The sequence below is a fragment of the Mus musculus genome, chromosome X (assembly GCF_000001635.26).
Source record: "Mus musculus strain C57BL/6J chromosome X, GRCm38.p6 C57BL/6J".
In the NCBI taxonomy this organism is placed as follows: Eukaryota; Metazoa; Chordata; class Mammalia; order Rodentia; family Muridae; genus Mus; species Mus musculus.
In genome coordinates this window covers 74,249,857-74,269,795 of record NC_000086.7, presented here as the reverse complement: position 1 = coordinate 74,269,795, position 19,939 = coordinate 74,249,857, and the positions used below count along the sequence as shown (strand labels likewise).

Below are 19,939 nucleotides of genomic sequence, written 5' to 3'. Positions count from 1 at the left end.
CATCCCATGGTGCCGCTCCCTGGTTACATGTGCCCAGCTTGTTCCAGCACATTTAAGATTCCCAGCCACAAACCAGAGCTACTAGATTGCTTCTGCCAAATAGCTTCCCTGTGACACTTATCCAGTTCCTGGAGGCTTCACAAATTGATATCTATCCTCTGAAAACAGTTCTGTCCTGCCAGTCCTCTCCACCTGATTGGTATTTGTGCAGTTGTGGAGGTGGCTGTTTCTTTAGCTGGAGAGAGATAAATGAGAATAGTCTATATATTTTGACCACCTTTTCTTATCTTTCTTTTTGGTTTTTCAAGACAGGGTTTCTCCATTTTGCAAATGTACCACATTTTTCTTCATTTTGTTTGTTTGTTTGTTGAGAAAGGGTTTCTCTGTGTAGTCTTGACTGTCCTGGAACTCTGTAGACCAGGCTGGCCTGGAACTCAGAAATCCGACTGCCTCTGCCTCCCAAGTGCTGGGATTAAAGGTGTGTGCCACCACGCCCGGCTTTGACCACCTTTTCAATTAAACATTTATTTCTTCAGACAGGATCTGAGTGTGTCAGCCCCGGTGACCTGAAACTCACTTATGTAGATCAGGATGGCCTTCAGCAAACAGAGATCCACATACCTATGTGTGCAGATCTAAGACCTGTGCCACCACAGCCAGCCATGCATTTATATTCGTATGAGTGTTTTGCATGCAAGCATGCAAGTGTACAGCATACATTTCTGAAGCTGGCAGAAGCCAGAAGAGGGTGTCAGATCCCCTAGAACCGGAGTTACTGACAGTTGTGAGCCTCCCTGTGGGTACTAGGAATCAATCTCAGATCCTCTGCAAGAACTAGTTCTCTTACAGCTAACCCATCTCTTCAGCCCTTACATGTATTTACTTTATGTGTATAAATGTTTGAAACTGCATGGCCCTGCTTTGTAAGTCTTGATCCCCAGGAGCACAGTCTCCCAGGCCTTCCCTGTATGAGGATGTTTGTACTACATGAGATATGCTTTCAGCCAGTGTACAGGGCAGAGTGTCCTTCAGCTCTTTGAGATACAGCCAGGCTCAGTACACACACACACACACACACACACACACACACACACACACACACTCAGTGTTGTTTTGTCTTCCAGAGCTACTTTTCCCATACTTTGATTAGAAGGTAGAGAATAAGGTGATAGCAAGTACCCAGGCTTCTCCTGTCTGGGATGGTCTCAGAGAACCAGGGTCAGGGGTTTGGATTGCCCTCTCACATTTTGCTTGGTGCCTTTGCCGTGGGATTCCTTCATGGGCCTCTCTGTAAATAGGCATGGTCTTGACCTATTTACAGGTGCTAGCTGGCACTGGGTTCATGTACCCATCCTGGCTTATCAGTTGTTCCCTCTTACTCTAATTTCCCCATCTGGGTCCCCAGTAGAGATGGAGCCACATAGAACATAATGGCCAGGCTCTCAGAGAACAGGGTCTTCAGAAACTGTTCCCAAGCCGGGTGTGGTGGCGCACGCCTTTAATCCCAGCACTCGGGAGGCAGAGGCAGGCGGATTTCTGAGTTCGAGGCCAGCCTGGTCTACAAAGTGAGCTCCAGGACAGCCAGGGCTATACAGAGAAACCCTGTCTCAAAAAACCAAAAAAAAAAAGAAACTGTTCCCAATATGTCCCTAGGCACAGGTAGGACCCTAAGGATCCTGGTGAGATATAAATGCTGTGACCCCACTGCTTCAGGGAGCTCTGCTGAAGGCATTGTCCCCCTTTCCTTATGGGAGTGGGTGGGGTTTTGAGCAGAGTGCTGGGCTGTCAGGCTGACTAAGGGAGGAGAAATGGTCAGCTGGGCCTGCCCCCTTGTAGTGAGAATTTTCATTTCTTTAAAACCCCAGTTATGTTATGCAAATATGGTTTGGTTTTGTTTTTATTGGATATTTTATTTATTTACACTTCAAATGTTATCCCCTTTGCGGATATCAACCGATATGGTTTTGCTTTAATCCCAGGTATAGGATAGGGGGCTGCTTAGAATTGCCCACAGCTACTAACTAGAATTGTCTTGTGCTCTAGGAGGGGCATGATTTTTGAAGATAGTATATATAGTATATGCTTGGGACTCTGAAGACTCTTGAGAGGGTATAAGTGCAAGAGCCCCAAGCAGGTTGTGGTGGCTGCCGCGCTCCCCGTGCTGCTGCTGCTGCTGCTGCTGCTGCTGCTGCTGCTGCTGCTGCTGCTGCTGCTTTTTCTATTGCTATGGCTATCTATGGCTATGGCTGCTGCTATGGATTGCTGGATTGCTGGTTGGAGATACCCTAATGAGACAGCTTCCCCTTCTACATAGCTAGCATTGGCTTGCCCCAAGGAGCCTGACACTCATAATCAGCAGGAAGTAGTCTGAAGATGTCTATGCCCTCTTTCCCCTCTAACTCTCTTTCTCTCCCATCTAGTACTGGGGGGCTGGAAGGGTGGTAAATATAAAAACCTAATAAAGTAGCCCAAAGAAATACACCTCAACCCCTGCTTTGCCCTGCCCTGAGTCCGGCCTGAACTTGCAGTCTCTGGGCCCTGCTTCCAGCTGGAGTTAACAAACCCATTTCCCTTCTTGGTCTCACTGGGTGGGAGGACAGGCTATGGAGGGCATTTAGCCACGTGACCTTGACTTCTGTGACCTAGGCTTCTGGTGCCTGTTGGCCAACAGAGCCAGGGCATAGCATCATTTGTGGTTGCACATTTCCACCCCACTGCAGATTCTAGGCCATGTGGCCTGGCTGGGCAGTCAGCTGAGGAGGTCACAAAGATGCACCTGGCCTGCTTCTTCCTGGTAGCCTCCAAAAACTCCTGTATTTCCTGTATGGCTGGGTCTTTTCCAGAATGGAATAAGTGGGGCTAGAGAGATGGCTCAGTGTTTGAGAGCACTTGCTTCTCTTCCACAAGACCCAGAATTGATTGATACCCAGCATCCATATTATGGTGGCTCACAACCCAGACCCAGGAGAGCCAATGCCCCATTCAGGCTTCTGTAGGCACCAGGCATGGATGTGGTGCACAGACATATGCAGGCAGATACTTATACACATAAAATAGCTCATTCTTTTTAAAGGACCCATTTGGGATGGTAGGCATACTTGTGGGTGTCATATGCCTGGCTCCTGACCAGTGTGGGGCACCCATCTCTTTTCCTTTTGCCTCCCTGGCCATATATCTTCCAGTTCACTGCCTGGAGCCTCTGACCAGGTATACTCAGAAGCCTGTCCCATCCGCAGTCAGACGTCTTCTGCTCACCACCACCCCTACAGCCCAGGTGTCTTAGCACCCTGTATAGGATTTAGAGGCAAGGAGACAGGGACCCCTGCTTAACCCAACTCAGCCTTGGACAGTGACTCCCCTGAGTAACTTTGCCAGGCATTGGCTTGAGAAGAGGATGTGAAGGGGAGCCTGTGTAGGCAGAACTGGTGCCAGGACTGGGTAAGAGGCTCTGGGTGATTTCAGGGCATGGGTGTCCAGGGTGCAGAATCCTAGCTATGTAGAAGGGGAAGCTGTCTCATTCCTCCTCTGTTAGAGCTGTGCCTCTTTGGACTTGCCTTTGCTACCTTTTGTCCCCTGTGCAGGTGGGCAGCTTCTGAAGGCTCCCAGAGTGTTGGCCCCTCCTCTCTATCCTGGCTGTTGAACAACAATAATACCAATGGACTAAGGGAAGGACTTTTATCTAGTTGCCTCTGCCTGTCTCTTCACCAGTGTCTTCTGGCAACAGCTATACCCAGACAGGACAGATGTTATTACTAGGTATAGAAGTCTGGATCTGCTGGGCAGTGGTGGGGCATGCCTTTAATGCCAGCACTTGGGAGGCAGAGGCAGGCGGACTTCTGAGTTTGAGGCCAGCCTGGTCTACAAAGTGAGTTTCAGGACAGCCAGGACTATACAGAGAAACCCTGTCTCAAAAAACCAAAAATTAAAAAAAAAAGTCTGGCTCCAGTACACACACACAAAAACATGATAGTCCAGTCTGATTTTTGTTCTCAGGTGCCCTATTGTCCATCAATTCTTGGATTCTCTTTGAGAAGAGATGCTGGCAACTGTTGATGTTGATCAATTTGTACAGTATTTGCCTAGCAGGCACAAATCCCTCAGTTCTATCCCTAGTACTTAATGTTCTGGATATTATGACACACAACTGTAATGTCAGTACTTTGAGAGTTGAAGGAGGAAGATCAGGAGTTCTGTGTCATTCATTCTTGGCTGTAAAGGTCAGCTTGAGGTTCGTGAGCCCCTATCTAAAACAAAACTAACAGATGCCAGGTGGTCACTGCCTAGCAGGTGCCCTCCTATTACATATTCTAGCTTTGCCATGGAGATGTCAGGCACAAGACCTCTTCGGTTAGCCCCCTTCTATGTGTTATCTCATGGATATATGCTATGCTTGCCTTGCCCTACAGGTCACAGGCCTTCCTGGACCTCTTCTCACACTGTCAATTCTGCTCTTTCCCCTAGCTCCCCAATCCTACTGTTTGGCTCCTTCCCTCTCATAAGGGCCTAGCACAGTCATGGCAACCGTGTACATTGCATTTCCACAGGCTGTATTTACATGATGCTAGAGGGAGATAATTGGAGGCTGATTGATGTCTGGCATAGCCTCTTGTTGACACTGGGCAACTACATACACCCTGCTGTGTTTCTATGGGCTACTAGAGTCCTGAGGGGTGTGGAGTCCTAGTTCCATCTTAAGTCTACTACTGGTAACGCTGAACTTTTAGGGAGTGGGGTCACAGCTGCCCCTTAGGTCTTGGAAAGTGAGTTCTGGAGCCCCAAAGAGCCATCTCAAGGCTTGCGGCACAACACTTCACTCATGTCTAGGCATTCATGTGCCTTTCTGAGGTACTAGAACTCTTAGGATTCAATGGAACATGGAGTTGTAACCTCAGAGCTTGTAAAAACCCTGGAGGTTAAAGACCAAGCCAAAACGAGAAGCCTCATGAATCTGAGAGGAACCCAGGCAGGTTTCTAGGGAGCCCTAGAGAAGGCTCAGGGCCCATAGGAGCCCTTTTAATTTTTATGTGCACTAAGTGTTTGCCTGCATATGTATACCATGTATATTTCTAGTGCCTGTGGAGGCCAGGAGAAGTTATCAGATAGCCCAGAACTAGAGTTTCAGATATAAGCAATCACGTAGGTGCTGTGACCTAAACCCAGATCCTTTAGAAGAAGAGTCAATGCTCTTAACCACAGAGCCATATCTTCAGCAACCAGGAACTTTATTTTTCTTTCTTTTAAGATTTATTTATTATTATAAATAAGTACACTGTAGCTGTCTTCAGATGAACCAAAAGAGGGTGTCAGATTTCACTTTGGATGTGAGCCACCATGCGGTTGCTGGGATTTGAAACCAGGACCTTTGGAGGATCAGTCAGCACTCTTACTAGCTGAGCCATCTCACCAGCTTCCCCTTCCCGCCCCCCCCCCCCCAGGGACTTTCTATTTGGTCCTTGGTCATGGATGAACCTGGGAGCTGTTGAGGGAATAAATGGAAATTGGGGAAGTCTGACATAGTAAGGTCATTGTTTCCTTACTCCACGCCAGAAAGCATAAAATTGCCACATAGACACATACACAGCTGTTATACTCTACCTATCTGCAACAGATTTGGGACCTGAGGTGGAGTTGGAGCCCCTTTATTCCAAAGCCTGATAGCAATCCCTACCTATCCTTGGTCCCTAGAGCCCCTTCCTGTGCTATCCTTTCCCCCCTCACCACCTTCTGCCTCATAGCTTTGGGAGGTCAACCTTGACCACACTGATCACACTGACCACAGGCCCCAGTGCAGGTGTTATGCCCCATTTGCTTCTGCCTGGTCCTAATCAGATGCAGTCTAATAGGCATCCCCAACAGTAAGTCTCTACTCAGTATACTGTGTAAACAGCTGCTGAAGCAGGAGGATGTCACCAGGTCCTTCTAAGGTGCTGTTGGGAAACTGCCTGCTTATTTTGACATCCCATCTATAGAATCATTGACAGAATTTTATGTCCTTAGGATTGACTTATAAGGAAGTACCATGCTCATCACCTATAATGGATCACTGGGGAGCTAGGGCCAGACTTCAGTCCTTTACATTGGAACTAAGATGGAAAGTAGCAGAAGGCAGCAACTTGGTTTATAGATACAGGCCTGAGGTGCTGCGGAAGCAGTCAGGTGGAAATGGTTTGCAACAAACAAGAGAAACAGGCTGTGAGTGGTTAAAAAAAAAGAAGAAAAGAAAAGAACTCATTCTTTTTTGGGGAGCACTTAATAGAGTTTCATGAATTGCCCAGGCTGGCTTCTACCTTGCCATCCCTATTTCCATATCTAGAGTGCTGTATTGCAGGTATGTATCATACCACCATGACTAGTTGGTGCACACACATTTTTCTGCATCATTTCTTTCTTTCGTTTTAAAAATAGCATTGGTTCTCTGAATTATTGTTATTATTATTTTGTTTTGTTTTTTTTGAGACAGGGTTTCTCTGTGTAGTCCTGACTGTCCTGGAACTTACTTTGTAGACCAGGCTGGCCTCGAACTCAGAAATCCGCCTGCCTCTGCCTCCCAAGTGCTGGGATTAAAGGCATGTGCCACCGTGCCCGGCTCTGGATTATTTCTTTTTTCTGAGACGGTCTTCCAAAGTCACAGAATCACAGGCTGGTCTAGAACCCACTGATATACCTGAGAAAGACCTTGCACTTCCAATTCTTCTGTATTCACCTCTGGAGTGCTATAATTACCCTGTGAACCACTACACCCAGCTTATGTAGTATTGGGGGTCCAACCAAGAACATTATGCTTAGCCGGGCCTGGTGGCGCATGCCTTTAATCCCAGCACTTGGGAGGCAGAGGCAGGTGAATTTCTGAGTTCGAGGCCAGCCTGGTCTACAGAGTGAGTTCCAGGACAGCCAGGACTACTCAGAGAAACCCTGTCTCGAAAAACCAAAAAAAAAAAAAAAAAAAAAAAAAAAAAGAACATTATGCTTGATATGCAAGCACTCTACCAACTATATCCTCAAAATTCATTACACACACACACACACACACACACACACACACACACACACACACACACACACACACACACGGCTGAGGACCAAACTCAGGGCCTTGTGCTTGCTAGGCAAGTGCTCTACTACTGAGCTAAACCCCCAACCCCATATTTACTTATTTTAAAAATGTATGGGGGCTGGAGAGATGACTCAGTGATTAAGAGCACTGGCTTCTCTCCCAGAGGTCTGAGTTCAATTTCCAGCACCGACATGGTAGTTCTGCTGCGCTCTTCTGACATACAGACATACATGCAGACAGGGCACTCATACATAATCACATTTTTAAAACAGGGTCTCCCTGTGTAGCTCTGGCTGTGCTGGGACTCACTCTGTAGACCAGGCTGAATTCACAGACGTCTGCCTGCCTCTGCTTCTCATGTACTGGAATTAAAGGCATGTGCCAGCACTCTCATTTTTTAAAACACATTTAAAATTTTTTTGTGTTTTGTCTGCATGGATGTATGTGCACTGGGTGTGTGCCTGGTACCCAAGGAGGCCAGAAGAGGATGTCCAGTTCCCTGAGATTAAAGATGTATACCACTATACCCATTATTTATTTATTTATTTTTAGGCAGAGTCCTGCTTTGTAGCTCTAGCTGGCCTGGAGTTCATATAGCCTAAACTAACCTTGCACTCTTGTTTGTTTGTTTGTTTGTTTGGTTTGGTTTTTTTCGAGACAGTGTTTCTCTGTATAGCCCTGGCTGTCCTGGAGCTCACTCTGTAGACCAGGCTGGCCTCGAACTCAGAAATTCACCTGTCTCTGCCTCCCGAGTGCTGGGATTAAAGGGGTGCGCTACCACACCCGGCTAACCTTGCACTCTTAACAATCCTACTGCCTCAGCTTCTCTCATGCTGGGAATACACGCATCTATTACCAACCTGTTTTCTTTCCTTTTTATCTCAAATATATAAAACAATGTTAAGTGGGGGTGGTTCATGTCTATAGTCCCAGTACGTGGGAGGCTGAGGTAGTCAGATAGTCTCCAGTTCTAGTAGGCTAGTTTAGGCTACATAGCAAGACCTTATTTTCAATAACTTTTTTTGAGACAGGGTTCTTTGTGTAATCCTGAAACTTACTATGTAGACCAGGCTGGCCTCAAACTCAGATCCTCCTGCCTCTGCCTCCCTCCCGAGTGCTGGGATTAAAGGCGTGCGCCACCACTACTGCCAGGCCTATATTTTCTTTTCTTTTCCTTCTTTTTTTTTTTTTTTGGCTCTTTTCAGTTTATTGCATGAAGGAGTTACACTAGTCCAAGTTAAAAGCGGACCCCAAATGATTACATTATACAAGCTGTGAGGTTTTTAAACTTGTGACAAGGGACAGAAGGGAAATTCTACTCATTGCAAGGAAATCCTCACTTAAGCTTCAGAGAGCCACAAGCACTTAAACCCATGAGCCTTCAGCTGATCGTCCTCAGCCAGCCCAGTCTCTATCAGGAACTGGCATATGTTCTCGCGCTGGTCACCCTGTAGCTGAATTACTTCTCCATATTCTGGATGCTCAATTACAGTACCATTGCAGGCAAACTTCTTCTTAAACGCCTTCACTAGTTTCTTTTTATCGTAATCATCAGCGATCCCTTGGACAGTGGTCAGGGTCTTCCTGCCGTTTCTCTGTTGAATTCTTATATGGATATAATCCTCAGTGCCAGCAGGAAGCAGGTCATCACCCTTACTTACTTGCATCAGCAAAGGGGTCCAAAGAGTGGAGGTTCTGGATAGCGGACATACAATTCCTTATCCTCGGTGGAAACGGCCTGCGGAAGGCGGCTGCGGGAGAAGGCAGGCGGGGGGTACGGAGCGTCGGGAAGCCAGGGGGCTCGAGGGGGAGGCAGCTGAGTCCTCGGCGGCGGCCCAGTGACTGGGGCCTATATTATTTTCGTATGACCAAAATGTATATGCACATCACATGGCTGCAGATACTTATGAAGGTCACAAGAGGTCAGATCACCTAGTACTGGAGCTGTAAGACATGGATGCTGGGAAATGAAGCTGAGGATTAGCGAGTGTTCTTTTTTTTTTTTCAAGATTTATTTATTTATTATATGTAAATACACTGTAGCTGTCTTCAGACACTCCAGAAGAGGGCGCCAGATCTCGTTACAGATGGTTGTGAGCCACCATGTGGTTGCTGGGATTTGAACTCAGGACCTTCAGAAGAGCAGTCAGTGCTCTTAACCGCTGAGCCATCTCTCCAGCCCTAGCAAGTGCTCTTAACCACTGAGTCATTTCTCCAGACTCCATATATTATTTTTTGAGGCAGGGTTTTACTGTGTAACCGTTGCTAGCCTTAAATTCAGAGATCCACCTGCCCATGTCTCTCCAGTGCTGGGATTAAAAGTATGTGCCACCACACTTGACCCTATGGTCACTTAGGGCCTTAGGTCAGGAGGCAAAGAAAGGCAAATCTCCAAGTTCAAGGCCAGCTAGGTCTACAGAGTGGGTTCCAGAACAGCCAGTGCTATGCAGAGAAACCCTAACCCAAAATAAGAAAACACAGATTTAAAAATATATTATTTGTCATGGCATTCACATGGTGGTCAGAGGACAACTTACAGAAGTTGATTCTCATTATTAGGGTTGGTGGCAATTTTCCTTACATATTTAGCCATCATGTAGTTTTTTAATTAAAAAATATGGCTAGGAATGGTTTGACGTCATGTCTATATGTGTACCATGTGCATGCTGGGTACTAAAAGAAGCCAGAAGAGTGTTGGATCCCTGGAACTGGAGTCATAATCACTTGTGAGCCACCATGTGGATCCTGGGAATATGAACAAGAGAGAAAATCACCTCTTTCCAGATACAAACTTTCTAATCACAAGTGTTCAGCTCTAACCACATGAACATACAAACAACTCTAAATGGCCTCAAGGGGAGTTACCAGGGAAGAATATAATATATTCTATAAAATGTACAAAAATTCTCAATTAATAAACATATTTTGTTAATTCTGGCATGGGTGCACACATTTAATTCCAGCATTTGTATCTCTGAGTGAATTTTGAGTTCAATGCATTCTGATCTTCAACTCCAGGATACCCAAAGAAAAACCCTGCCTGAAAATTCTTTTCATATGTACAGCTATTTCACTTTCATTTATGTTTATCCCTGACATGCATGTCTAGTACACACAGAAGTCAGAAGAGGGCATTAGCTCTCCTGAGAGTGGAGCTGAAGACTGTTTATGAACCACCATGTGACTGTTGGGAACTAAACCTGGGTCCTCTGAAAGAGCAACTATTCTTAACCACGGAGTCATTATCTCTGCAGCCCAGAATTTAAGTTTTTAAATTCTCATTTTGAGACACTGTCCTGGAACTCAAATATATACATCAGGGTACCCTTAAATTCAAAGAGATCCTTCTGTTTCTGCCTCCTAAGTTTTTTATCCAGGCATGGTGCTACACACCTTTTTTTTTTTAAAGATTTATTTATTATTATTGTACACTGTAAGTACACTGTAGCTGTCTTCAGATACACCAGAAGAGGGCATCAGATCTCATTATGGATGGTTGTGAGCCACCATGTAGTTGCTGGGATTTGAACTCAGGACCTTCAGAAGAGCAGTCAGTGCTCCTAACCACTGAGCCATCTCTCCAGCCCGGTGCTACACACCTTTAATCTCCTAAGGGATTAAAGGTGTGTAGCACCATGCCTGGATAAAAAACTTTAATATTATGCAATATGTATCCAGGACAGAAAACTGTTGGGATGACAATTCACTGTGTGAAGGTGTGTATGTCCTTCCTCACCTGCCTAAGGCACCTCCTGACTTGTTTAGAGGATAAGCAGGACTTCTGGGTAGAGAGGGAGACTCTGGGAAAGTCAGAGGTGGGAGATTCGAAACATATGGGACTAAGGAGAGATAATGAGCTGTGTGGCAGCATGTAGAAATGGGTTAAATTAAGAGCTAGGGGCTGGAAAGTTGGCTCAGTGATTAAGAACACTGACTGCTCTTCCAGAGGTCCTGAGTTCAATTCCCAGCAACCACATGGTGGCTCACAACCATCTGGGATCTGATGCCCTCATCTAGTGTGTTTGAAGAGAGTGACAGTATATTTATATGCATAAAATAGTAGTAAATCTAAAAAAAAAATTAAGAACTAGTTGGAAGCAAGCAAGCCAAGGCCAAGCTTTCATAATAAAAGGTCTCTGTCATTATTGGCAACTGGCACTGAAGAGACAGCTTGGTTACATTTGGCACCCCACATCGGTCGGTGCCAGCTCCCAATGACAAAGACCTTCCATTAATATGAAAGCTTGGCCTTAACTTAGGCTTGCTCCAACTAGCTCTTATAACTTAACTCATTTATACTAATCTACATTCTGCCACGTGGCTCATAACCGCTCCTCAGTGCCAGTCACCTATTTCTTTCTCCATGTCTGGCTGACGAACCTCTGGCCTCTGATACTTTCCCAGAGTCCTTCTCTCTGCCCAGGAAGTCTCGCCATTTAGCTCTTTTACAGTAGGTACCTTAGGCAGATGAGGAAGGACAGAAACATTTTAACACAGTGTACAAAAAGATTATCTCCAAAGAAAACCTGGAAACTGAGCAAGAATAAACAGGCAAAGAGTTAGGATACCCATGGGTGCACTGTAGTCTTTGATTCTACCACCATGCCACCAATCCCAGGAGCTGAATAACAATGTACTGGCAAGATGCCTCATTTCTTTTCTATCCTTGTAACCTCAGATGTTGGTGTTAGCCTCTCCCGACTAAAGTATCTGAATGTGTTGTCACATGCGGTTTTGCCTACATTTCCCATAGGCTTACCCACACATTTGATTACACGGTAGTTATTTTTCTAGGTGGTTATAAGAACTTCAGGAAGTAGGCCCAGAAATAAAGCCCACAACCAAAACATAGACTTATCTGTGGGTAGCACTTGTTTCCTTCCCCAAGGCCAAGCACAACCAAAGGGAAAAGCCACATTGAGTTTGGAGACCTAAAACCAACCACCTGTGCCATGGCAGCCCAGCTCCTATCCCAGTAGGAAGAATCAACAAGGTAAAAATAAACATGTTTATTATTGTGTCCATGAAAGCAAAGCCAGGGTGGTCTTTGTTAATACCCCCTGAAAAGGTGACAACAAACAGGCATGCATGACAACTACCACTGCCACCACCAAGTTTTCCTCTAATGAAGTGAGGTCCTCCCACCAGACCCCGGTACCCTAAGGGTCAGAGGCAATAGGGCTAGGAGGCTCCAGAGGAAGGTACAGGTAGGCCTACTGGGCTGTAGAAGGCCAACATTTGCTGCTTCCTTGGCAGGATGAGGTGGGAGACAAGCATTGCCTTAGGCTAGACCTTGCACCCAACTAGAACACACAAAAAAGCCCCTACCCTCCCCACCCCCAGCAAACACCGATAAGGCAATCAGCCAAAACTCCTGGTAAGAGCTGCTCTAAAACCAATACCCTTAGGGATCCATCCAGAAGGGGTTGCCTTCTTCAGCTTGTATGGAATAGTAAACAAAGAGCAGAAAGGCAGCAAAGACCAGGAAGAGTAACAGCTGGCCCCAGAGTGGGACCTGTCGATCCTGGCCCAGAGCAGCAGCAGGGGCCTGCTTCTCTGGCCGAATGGCACGTCGGGTAAGCCATGAAGAGGGAGAAGATGAAGAGGAGGACACAGAAGAGGTGGAGGATGTAGGATAATATGATAAGCCCAGAGAGCTCCTGGAGACATTGGAAATGGGGCGGTAGTGTGCGATGCTCTGGTAGGCACTGTCTTGGCCATAGATGAGGCGCTCCCTGTGGCAAAAGAAGGCAACAGGTAGGCAGGAGAGTCTGAGACTCGAATTTGTCCCTGTCCCTACATATGTTCACTACTCACCTATCCTTGCCTTCCTCTTCTAAAGAAGAGAAAATGTCATCACGCACCTGCAGAATAATTAGGATTAGAAATGGGGAAGAATGGTTTTCCTTAAATGTCTCTGGCTAGCCTGCTCTAATCATATCATAGGGACCAGAAAATTGCCCCCCCCTCCCCCATTCTGAGTATGTGGAGCCTCTTTATCTGTGGGGCCTTGCTGCTCAGTTACTAACCCTGTTGACTTTGTTCCAGCATCCTTTTATTCCCCTGGATTCTCAGGAGGCTTAAATCTATATCGTAGATTAATTACTAGAGTGCAGGAGCTGTTACATATTCTCTGATCAAAAAAGTTTGTGGGCTGAAGAGGTGGTTCACTGGTTAAGAGCACATATTATTCTTCCTAGGTACCTGAGGTCAATTTCCAGCACACACATCAGGCAGTTTACAACTACCTGTAGCTCTAGCTCTAGTGGGAATATGACAATTCTCACCTCTGTAGGTGCCAGCACTCATGCATACTACCCACAGACATGTATGTGAGAATTCTGGAATTTTGGCTTTTTTAAGAAACACAGAAATATTGTAAGAATATGTTTTTGTTTTAATCTTAGGTGTGGAATATGGGGCTGCTTCACAGCAGCTAACTATGAGTTGCCTCATGCTTTTAGCAAAGGTGTGTTTCTGTGAGTTTCAGATAGTTTCTACAATTGTGTGATATTTGGAATTCTGGGAATTTTTCATTACTGGGGGTGAAGTGGGGGGGGGGAAATACCCACAAACTAACAAAAATTGGCCACACATATGTATAATTAAAGTAATTAAATCTTTTAAAAAAGCCAAAACCCCAAAACATTTGTTATGTGCTGCTGGAGATGAAACCATAGGTAAATACTCTTCTGCTGAGCATCCCCAAATCCAATAGTTTTGAAGGTTCCAACATAGAATTTTTAACCCGACAGCTGTATGCTGACCCTAACCAGATTTGAAAGCCTAAGATCCACTCTCTGCACCTATCCAAACCTAGAATTCCCTAAGGCTGCACCCCAGGTATACCTACCAGCCAACTCACCTGGTGATGGAAGGTATCAGCATCTACAAGTGAGGTCCCCGGCTGGCGGAAGCTCTTGGACATGCCCACAGACTCAGGCTCCCCGTATGTCTTGGTGGTCAAATAACTCTCCTCATAGTAGTCATCATTATAGTCTTGGGGAGGAAAACAGTGGTAGAGGAAAAAGTGGTGCCCCTTAACTGGCCTCCTCTTCTCCCTCCCCAGCCTGTGTGTGCTGTGTCAGTTTCTCCCCTCTGAAGCCACTGAGAACTGGTACAAGGAGGTGAGGGAGGTCTGGGGTTTCCCTGTGCCCAAATCCCGGAAGCATGGGATAAAAACATCAGTGCCCACCCTATACCTGCCTTACCCTTGCTCTGGTAAAGTAAGGCGTCTTCTTTTTTGGGCAGATCATACATGTCTGAGTCCACGGCGGCTGAATCCAAGTCTGCATGTGAAGGAGGAGGGACAGGACCATTCGATCTCCAGCCTTCCCCCTACTCCCTCAATAGCTTCGGCCACACCCTCCCTCCCTAAGACGTGTGCCCCAAGCTGCTCTTTGGGGCTCTGCAGTTAAGGGCTCACCTGAGAACTGATAGGAGAATGAAGAAGATGACGAGTTGGGGGGTAAGAGTCTCCTTCTCTGGGTCTCGTACTCGAAGATTTTCTTTTCGTAGAGCTTGCGAGTGGAACCTGCCCAGACACAGGGTGCGAAGCGGTCAGAGGGCGTGAGCCGAGCACCCCAAGAGCACAAGGGAACACGGGGAGGGGACTTGAGGGGAGGGAGAGGTGGGGAGAACGCTCAGGGAGGAGCGCGGGAAAGCAGTGGACCAAGAGAGGTTCTGAGCGCCACCGGGTGCAGCATACCCACAATAGGCCCATGAGGGATGTTGTACTGGCGTAGCACTGCGGCCAGCTCAGTATCGGACAAAACCGCATAGTCGTCCATGGCAGACAAGGCCGGCACCTGGAAGCGGTGTTGAACGCCAGGGGCGGCCGGGGCCTACAGACAGGGCCCAAGAAACCAACCGCTCGGAGCCTAGAAGAAGAAGCGCCAGAGCCTCAAGAGCGGCTGTGGGCGCGTCACGCCGCCGTCACATTTGCGTCACAGCCGCGGCTACGCAGGTTGCGCGCGCTCCTCAGGGCAGGCCCAAACTAGCCAGAACGGCCGGTGCAGACCGGTCTAGCTGAGGGAACAGGCTGGGCTGGCAAACAGAAACGTAACGCTTGTGAGAGATTGGCTCGAACAGGGAGAAGGCGGAGCTTTCAGAACTCGTGCGGCAGCGGTTGAGACTTCCTTTGAGAGCTAGGCCGCCGAGGGGCGGAGCTGGCTGACCTCACTAGAGGATGCTTTAGAGCGCAACTTACTAGGGATGAGGCAAGTGATTTGACCAAAACCGGCTTGTGAGATTTCCCAACCTGTGAGATCTCACATACTTTTGTTACTGGCTTCATTCCTGATTTTATTCCCCCGGTGTTCCAGTGCCTAGGATTCTCAGCCACAGTGTGATCCACAGCAGTGTAAAGCAATCCTGAGAGCGAACCCTTCCAGAGCGCCTAACGCTGCTGAGAGCTCTTTGTATGCTGTCAGACAGGGCTCTCATCACCTAACATAGACACCCACAGAGCCCTGGCACTCCCTACCCATCTCCTTTGGTCTTCCCAGTCTCCATGACCCTGGCCTGCACACCTGCACAGGCCCATTCCCACCGTCGTCTTCTCTAATGCCTAGTTCCATTCGCGAGGAAATGGGGCCAGCACTGGGCCAAGTGGCCACCAGCACTACAGGATCAAGCAGCTTTCCAAAGGTCCAGGGTATGCCAATGCACACAATCAGAGGGCGCCTGCCTGCCTGCCTGCCTGCCTGCCCTGTGATGCATGTAGATCTGTACACCTTGTACCTGCCATACTCACTGTTCTACCTTGGGCCCTGAGGAATTCTGGGGGGAGAGGTCTTCTCTGGCTGAGTAGAATAGTCTCTAAGCTTGGTGTGACCTTAGAGACCTAGACAAGTGTACAAAGCCTAGAGCACTATTTCTCAACCTCCTTAATGCTGCAATCCTTTAATACAGTTCCTCATGTTGTGGTGACTCCCCACCCATAAAATTATTGTGTTGTACTTCATAAATGTAATTTCAATATTGCTATAAATTAAAATATAAATATTTGTTATGCAGGATATCTGATATGTGAGATCCAAAGGGATAGCGACCCCAGAGGTTCTGAACTGCTGGCCTAGAGGCAAACCATGGGAATTGATGGAGGCTTACTAAGGATCTGGATCAGAGAAAGGTTGCCTTGAAGAGTGACCATGACCATTATATTCTACACAAAGTCATGTGGATCTAGGTAGGCTGCCCTTTATTGGAGAGATCTAGAAGAAGGGGTACGCGTAGAAAAAGTGTGTAGGATGCCTGATCTCTTAAATCAGTGCTTCTCAACCTTCCTAATGCTGTTGTGGTGATTCCCAATCACAAAATATTTTTGTTGCTACTTTATAATGGTAATTTTTGCTACTTTATGAGTCATAATGTAAATATTTTTGGAGACAAGGTTTGCCAGAGGGGTTGTAACCCACAGGTTGTCTTAAGTGATAGTGATAGTGAGTACTTTGCTCAGTTCTAGGTTGACCTGATGACACTTTAGTGAAGTTCACAGGCCACTTCTCTATGGAAGTTTAAAGTAGGCAATGGTGAGGAGGTGGACCCCAGTTTTGACCACATACAAAGTGCTTAATGAAGAAGAGTTGCCATTGCATACACTAGCAAGCATTTGCTGAAAGTAACCTGATATAGCTGTCTCTTGTGAGACTAGGCCGGGGCCTAACAAACACATAAGTGGATGCTCACAGTCAGCTATTGGATGGATCACAGGGCTCCCAATGGAGGAGCTAGAGAAAGTATCCAAGGAGCTAAAGGGATCTGCAACCCTATAGGTGGAACAACATTATGAACTAACCAGTACCCCGGAGCTCTTGACTCTAGCTGCATATGTATCAAAAGATGGCCTAGTCGGCCATCACTGCAAAGAGAGGCCCATTGGACACGCAAACTTTATATGCCCCAGTACAGGGGAACGCCAGGGCCAAAAGGTGGGAATGGGTGGTTAGGGGAGTGGGGGGAGGGTATGGGGTACTTTTGGGATAGCATTGGAAATGTAATTGAGGAAAATATGTAATAAAAAAAATTTTAAAAAAGAAGAGTTGCTGTTGGATGGGTTTAAGAGTCAGTGCCCTCTCTGTCTCTGGAAATGGAGCTTCGTGAATCTTTGAAAAAGATACAGTATTAAAGAAAGACAGGAGAACGTTCTTGGGCAGTGTGAGAGAGAGAGAGACAGAGACAGAAACAGAGACAGAGAGACAGAGAGACAGAGGAGAGAGAGAGAGAGAGAGAGAGAGAGAGAGAGAGAGAGAGAGAGAGGCACAGAGAAACAGAGACATTCTGCCCATTAAGCGGCTGCTTCATGAATTTTTTTTTTTTGGCTAAATGAGATTTTCCAGCATCCCCCTCCCCCTGTGCTGGCCCCTCTCCCAGAGGCCTCTGCATACAGAATGAATGCTCAGTACTCCCCTCCCCCCATACAGAATCAAGTTGCTTCCTTATGAGGTCAAAGAATTTTTGGTTTGCCTTCTCCCTAAGGAACACCCTCTGCACCTGCCTCAGCACTCTGCCTCCTAATCCTCCTCCTATAAGATCCTATCACAGATGTTACCAGGATGCTGTACTGTGGTCTTCTTGAACAGACTGTCTGATGACCTAGACCTTACATCTAGCCCCATTGCAGTGTAGCTCCTGTCTCTATCATTCAGCAGAAGAATCCGGATCCCACAGTTGAAAGAGGCCTTTGCAACAGCTTCAAGTTGAGTGATTCATGGAAATAGTCTCCTCAGGAAGTCATCTAGGTGCTGTAAGACTAGCTTTATACCTCAGTCGGAATTTCCCAGAGGGGCTAGAAGGATGTGTGTAGGGCATTCTGTGGGTCTCTGGGAAATTCTGAGGAGTAGCCCTTGGCAGGTGTGGCTAATTGAGAAAAAAATCTTGGAAGCAACTCATTCTAAGAGTAAGAAAGTTGTTGGTCCTACAATTCCACTCAGCACTCAGGACTTTAAGGCAGGAAAACTGAAAGTTGAAGGCCTGAATGAGCTTCAGGATGACTTCAAGGCCACACTGGGTAACTTAGTGAGACCTTGTCTCAAAATCAAAAGTAAAATGAAGGTGTGAGGTGTAGTTTTCTTGGAGGTAGCATACTTGGCTGACTGGCATTACATTTCAGATTCAATCTCCAGAAACTGCTACCTCCCTAAAGTTGTGAGGAAAGGTCTACATGAGAATATTTATTCCGAACAAGAAGAATATGTTTTTAACTTACTATGCTTTTTTTAAACCAAGGAACAGTTAATCCTAAAATTAATCTTCATAGATTATAGACTTGAAAGGAGTTCGGTACACCAACTTCTTGTGTTTTCAGTGTGTGTGCACTGAGAGGGGCAATAAAGAGAGTTCTAATGCAATGTGTTTGGGGGGTGGAGGGTGTCCTGAAATACAACTACATATTCACCACCTCACCCATGCTCCTACCATCTTCCTACTCATTGATCTGGTTACTATGTCTGTGGGTAAATGGGTTTCTCCTCTAAAAGGACAGTCATTTTCATGAACTCTGGTGCAGCTACCTCATGAACCTGAAATCAGGCCACTAATTTAGCAAACAATGATAATCCATTTGTCTCTCTAGTAGAGGTTTCCTACTAGACAGAAAGTAAGAGACCTTAGTTCTATTTGGAGGCCAGAATGTGAAATGTCATTGCCAGCAGAGCCGACAAAGTTAGAAAGGCATGCATGCTCCCTGGAAAGGACCCCAGTGCTTTGCTCTTCAAGTTAAACTACAGATCACCAAATTGACTCTGCAAATGTGGTCAAACTCCCTCCCTCACTCTTCTTTCCATCTTTGTTATTGTTTGTTTTAGAGACAGGGTTTTTCTATGTAGCACTGGCTGTCCTGGAACTCACTCTGTAGACCAGGCTGGCCTCAGACTCACAGAGATTCTCCTGTCCGCCTCTAGAGTGCTGGGATTAAAGGCTTGTACTACCACTGCCTATTCTTTCCTATTCCTTCCTTCCTTCCTTCCTTCCCTCCCCTTCTCTTCTTTCTTCTCTTGTAGCTTGCCCTTCCTTCCCTTCCTCACTCTTTCTTCTTACTGTGTACACAGGCATGATGCAAACATAGCTCAATTGGGGTTGTAGGGAAAAAATAAAATAACTGAATGTTGAAATGTAATTTCTTTATTTGGCCTTCCCCTAGAAAGTGACATTTGAGTTGAATCTAAAGCTACCAGGAAATGGCCATGTAGAAGAGGAAGAGAGAGCTTGACAATATTAGGTAATGGCTATGTCCACTAAGTTCACAGATATTTGGCTCTTTGTACCACATTGCACATTCCCAGGCTTTGGGACTGCATTTGATTGCTTTGAGAATTCAGTATATTTCTTCTGTTTGTTCCCAGGTACCTAACAGGGGCCAAATCAATGATAGCTGAAGGTGGGGGTGGGGGTGTCATCACAGGGCTCAGGGACCTACTGGGGTCTTAGGAGTAGTTTGTGCTCACTACAATTACCTGTTATCTCTCATCCCATGGAGCAAGATCTGACTTGTGCGGCCAACCCAGGCTTGCTCAGAGACAGAAGGCTGTGACTGTGGGGAACTCCTCAGAATAGGTGGCCTTGGAACAGAGCCTCCTTTCTAACCAGGAAACACTTGGCTCCCCTACACTCATCTAGCCTCATAAAGGTTGGTCCTAAACATAGGGTTTGCAGACCCTGCTCTGGAGGTGAGCCCTACTCCCTTGAAGCCTGGCAGCCTTCACAGAGCGCTGAGCTCATTGGGGGGGCGGGGGGCGCGGCGTCGCTAGCACTTGAGCGGGGCACTTGAGCTCGTGGCGAGCCCCGCACCCACTCCCTGCCCCCAGCTCCCGGGCGATTTTTACCAATTAAGGCTTTCTTGCCGGGCCGGGCGCGGGGCGGGCGTGGGGCGGGGATGCAGCTAAC

The 19,939-nt window shown here is 46.7% G+C and overlaps 1 protein-coding gene and 1 pseudogene across 2 annotated transcripts; both read right to left on the bottom strand.

The window, feature by feature from the left end:
* Emd (emerin) lies at nucleotides 8,233-15,122 on the bottom strand. 2 transcript variants are annotated; one of them, XM_011247521.3, is made up of 6 exons: nucleotides 14,763-15,122; nucleotides 14,481-14,588; nucleotides 14,266-14,343; nucleotides 13,920-14,053; nucleotides 12,872-12,918; nucleotides 8,233-9,014 (listed from the first exon to the last, which is right to left on the bottom strand). In XM_011247521.3, the coding sequence occupies exons 1-6, from the start codon at nucleotides 14,842-14,844 to the stop codon at nucleotides 8,987-8,989; spliced, it is 477 nt and encodes a 158-aa protein (XP_011245823.1). In that variant the 5' UTR covers nucleotides 14,845-15,122; the 3' UTR covers nucleotides 8,233-8,986. The 2 variants fall into 2 exon arrangements, with proteins under 2 accessions (XP_011245823.1, NP_031953.1); NM_007927.3 differs by lacking the exon at nucleotides 8,233-9,014 and adding an exon at nucleotides 11,903-12,789 and having other exon boundaries at nucleotides 14,763-15,109.
* On the bottom strand, nucleotides 8,247-8,901 carry Gm14686 (predicted gene 14686; annotated as a pseudogene).
* Nucleotides 15,123-19,939: the final 4,817 nt, after the last annotated feature.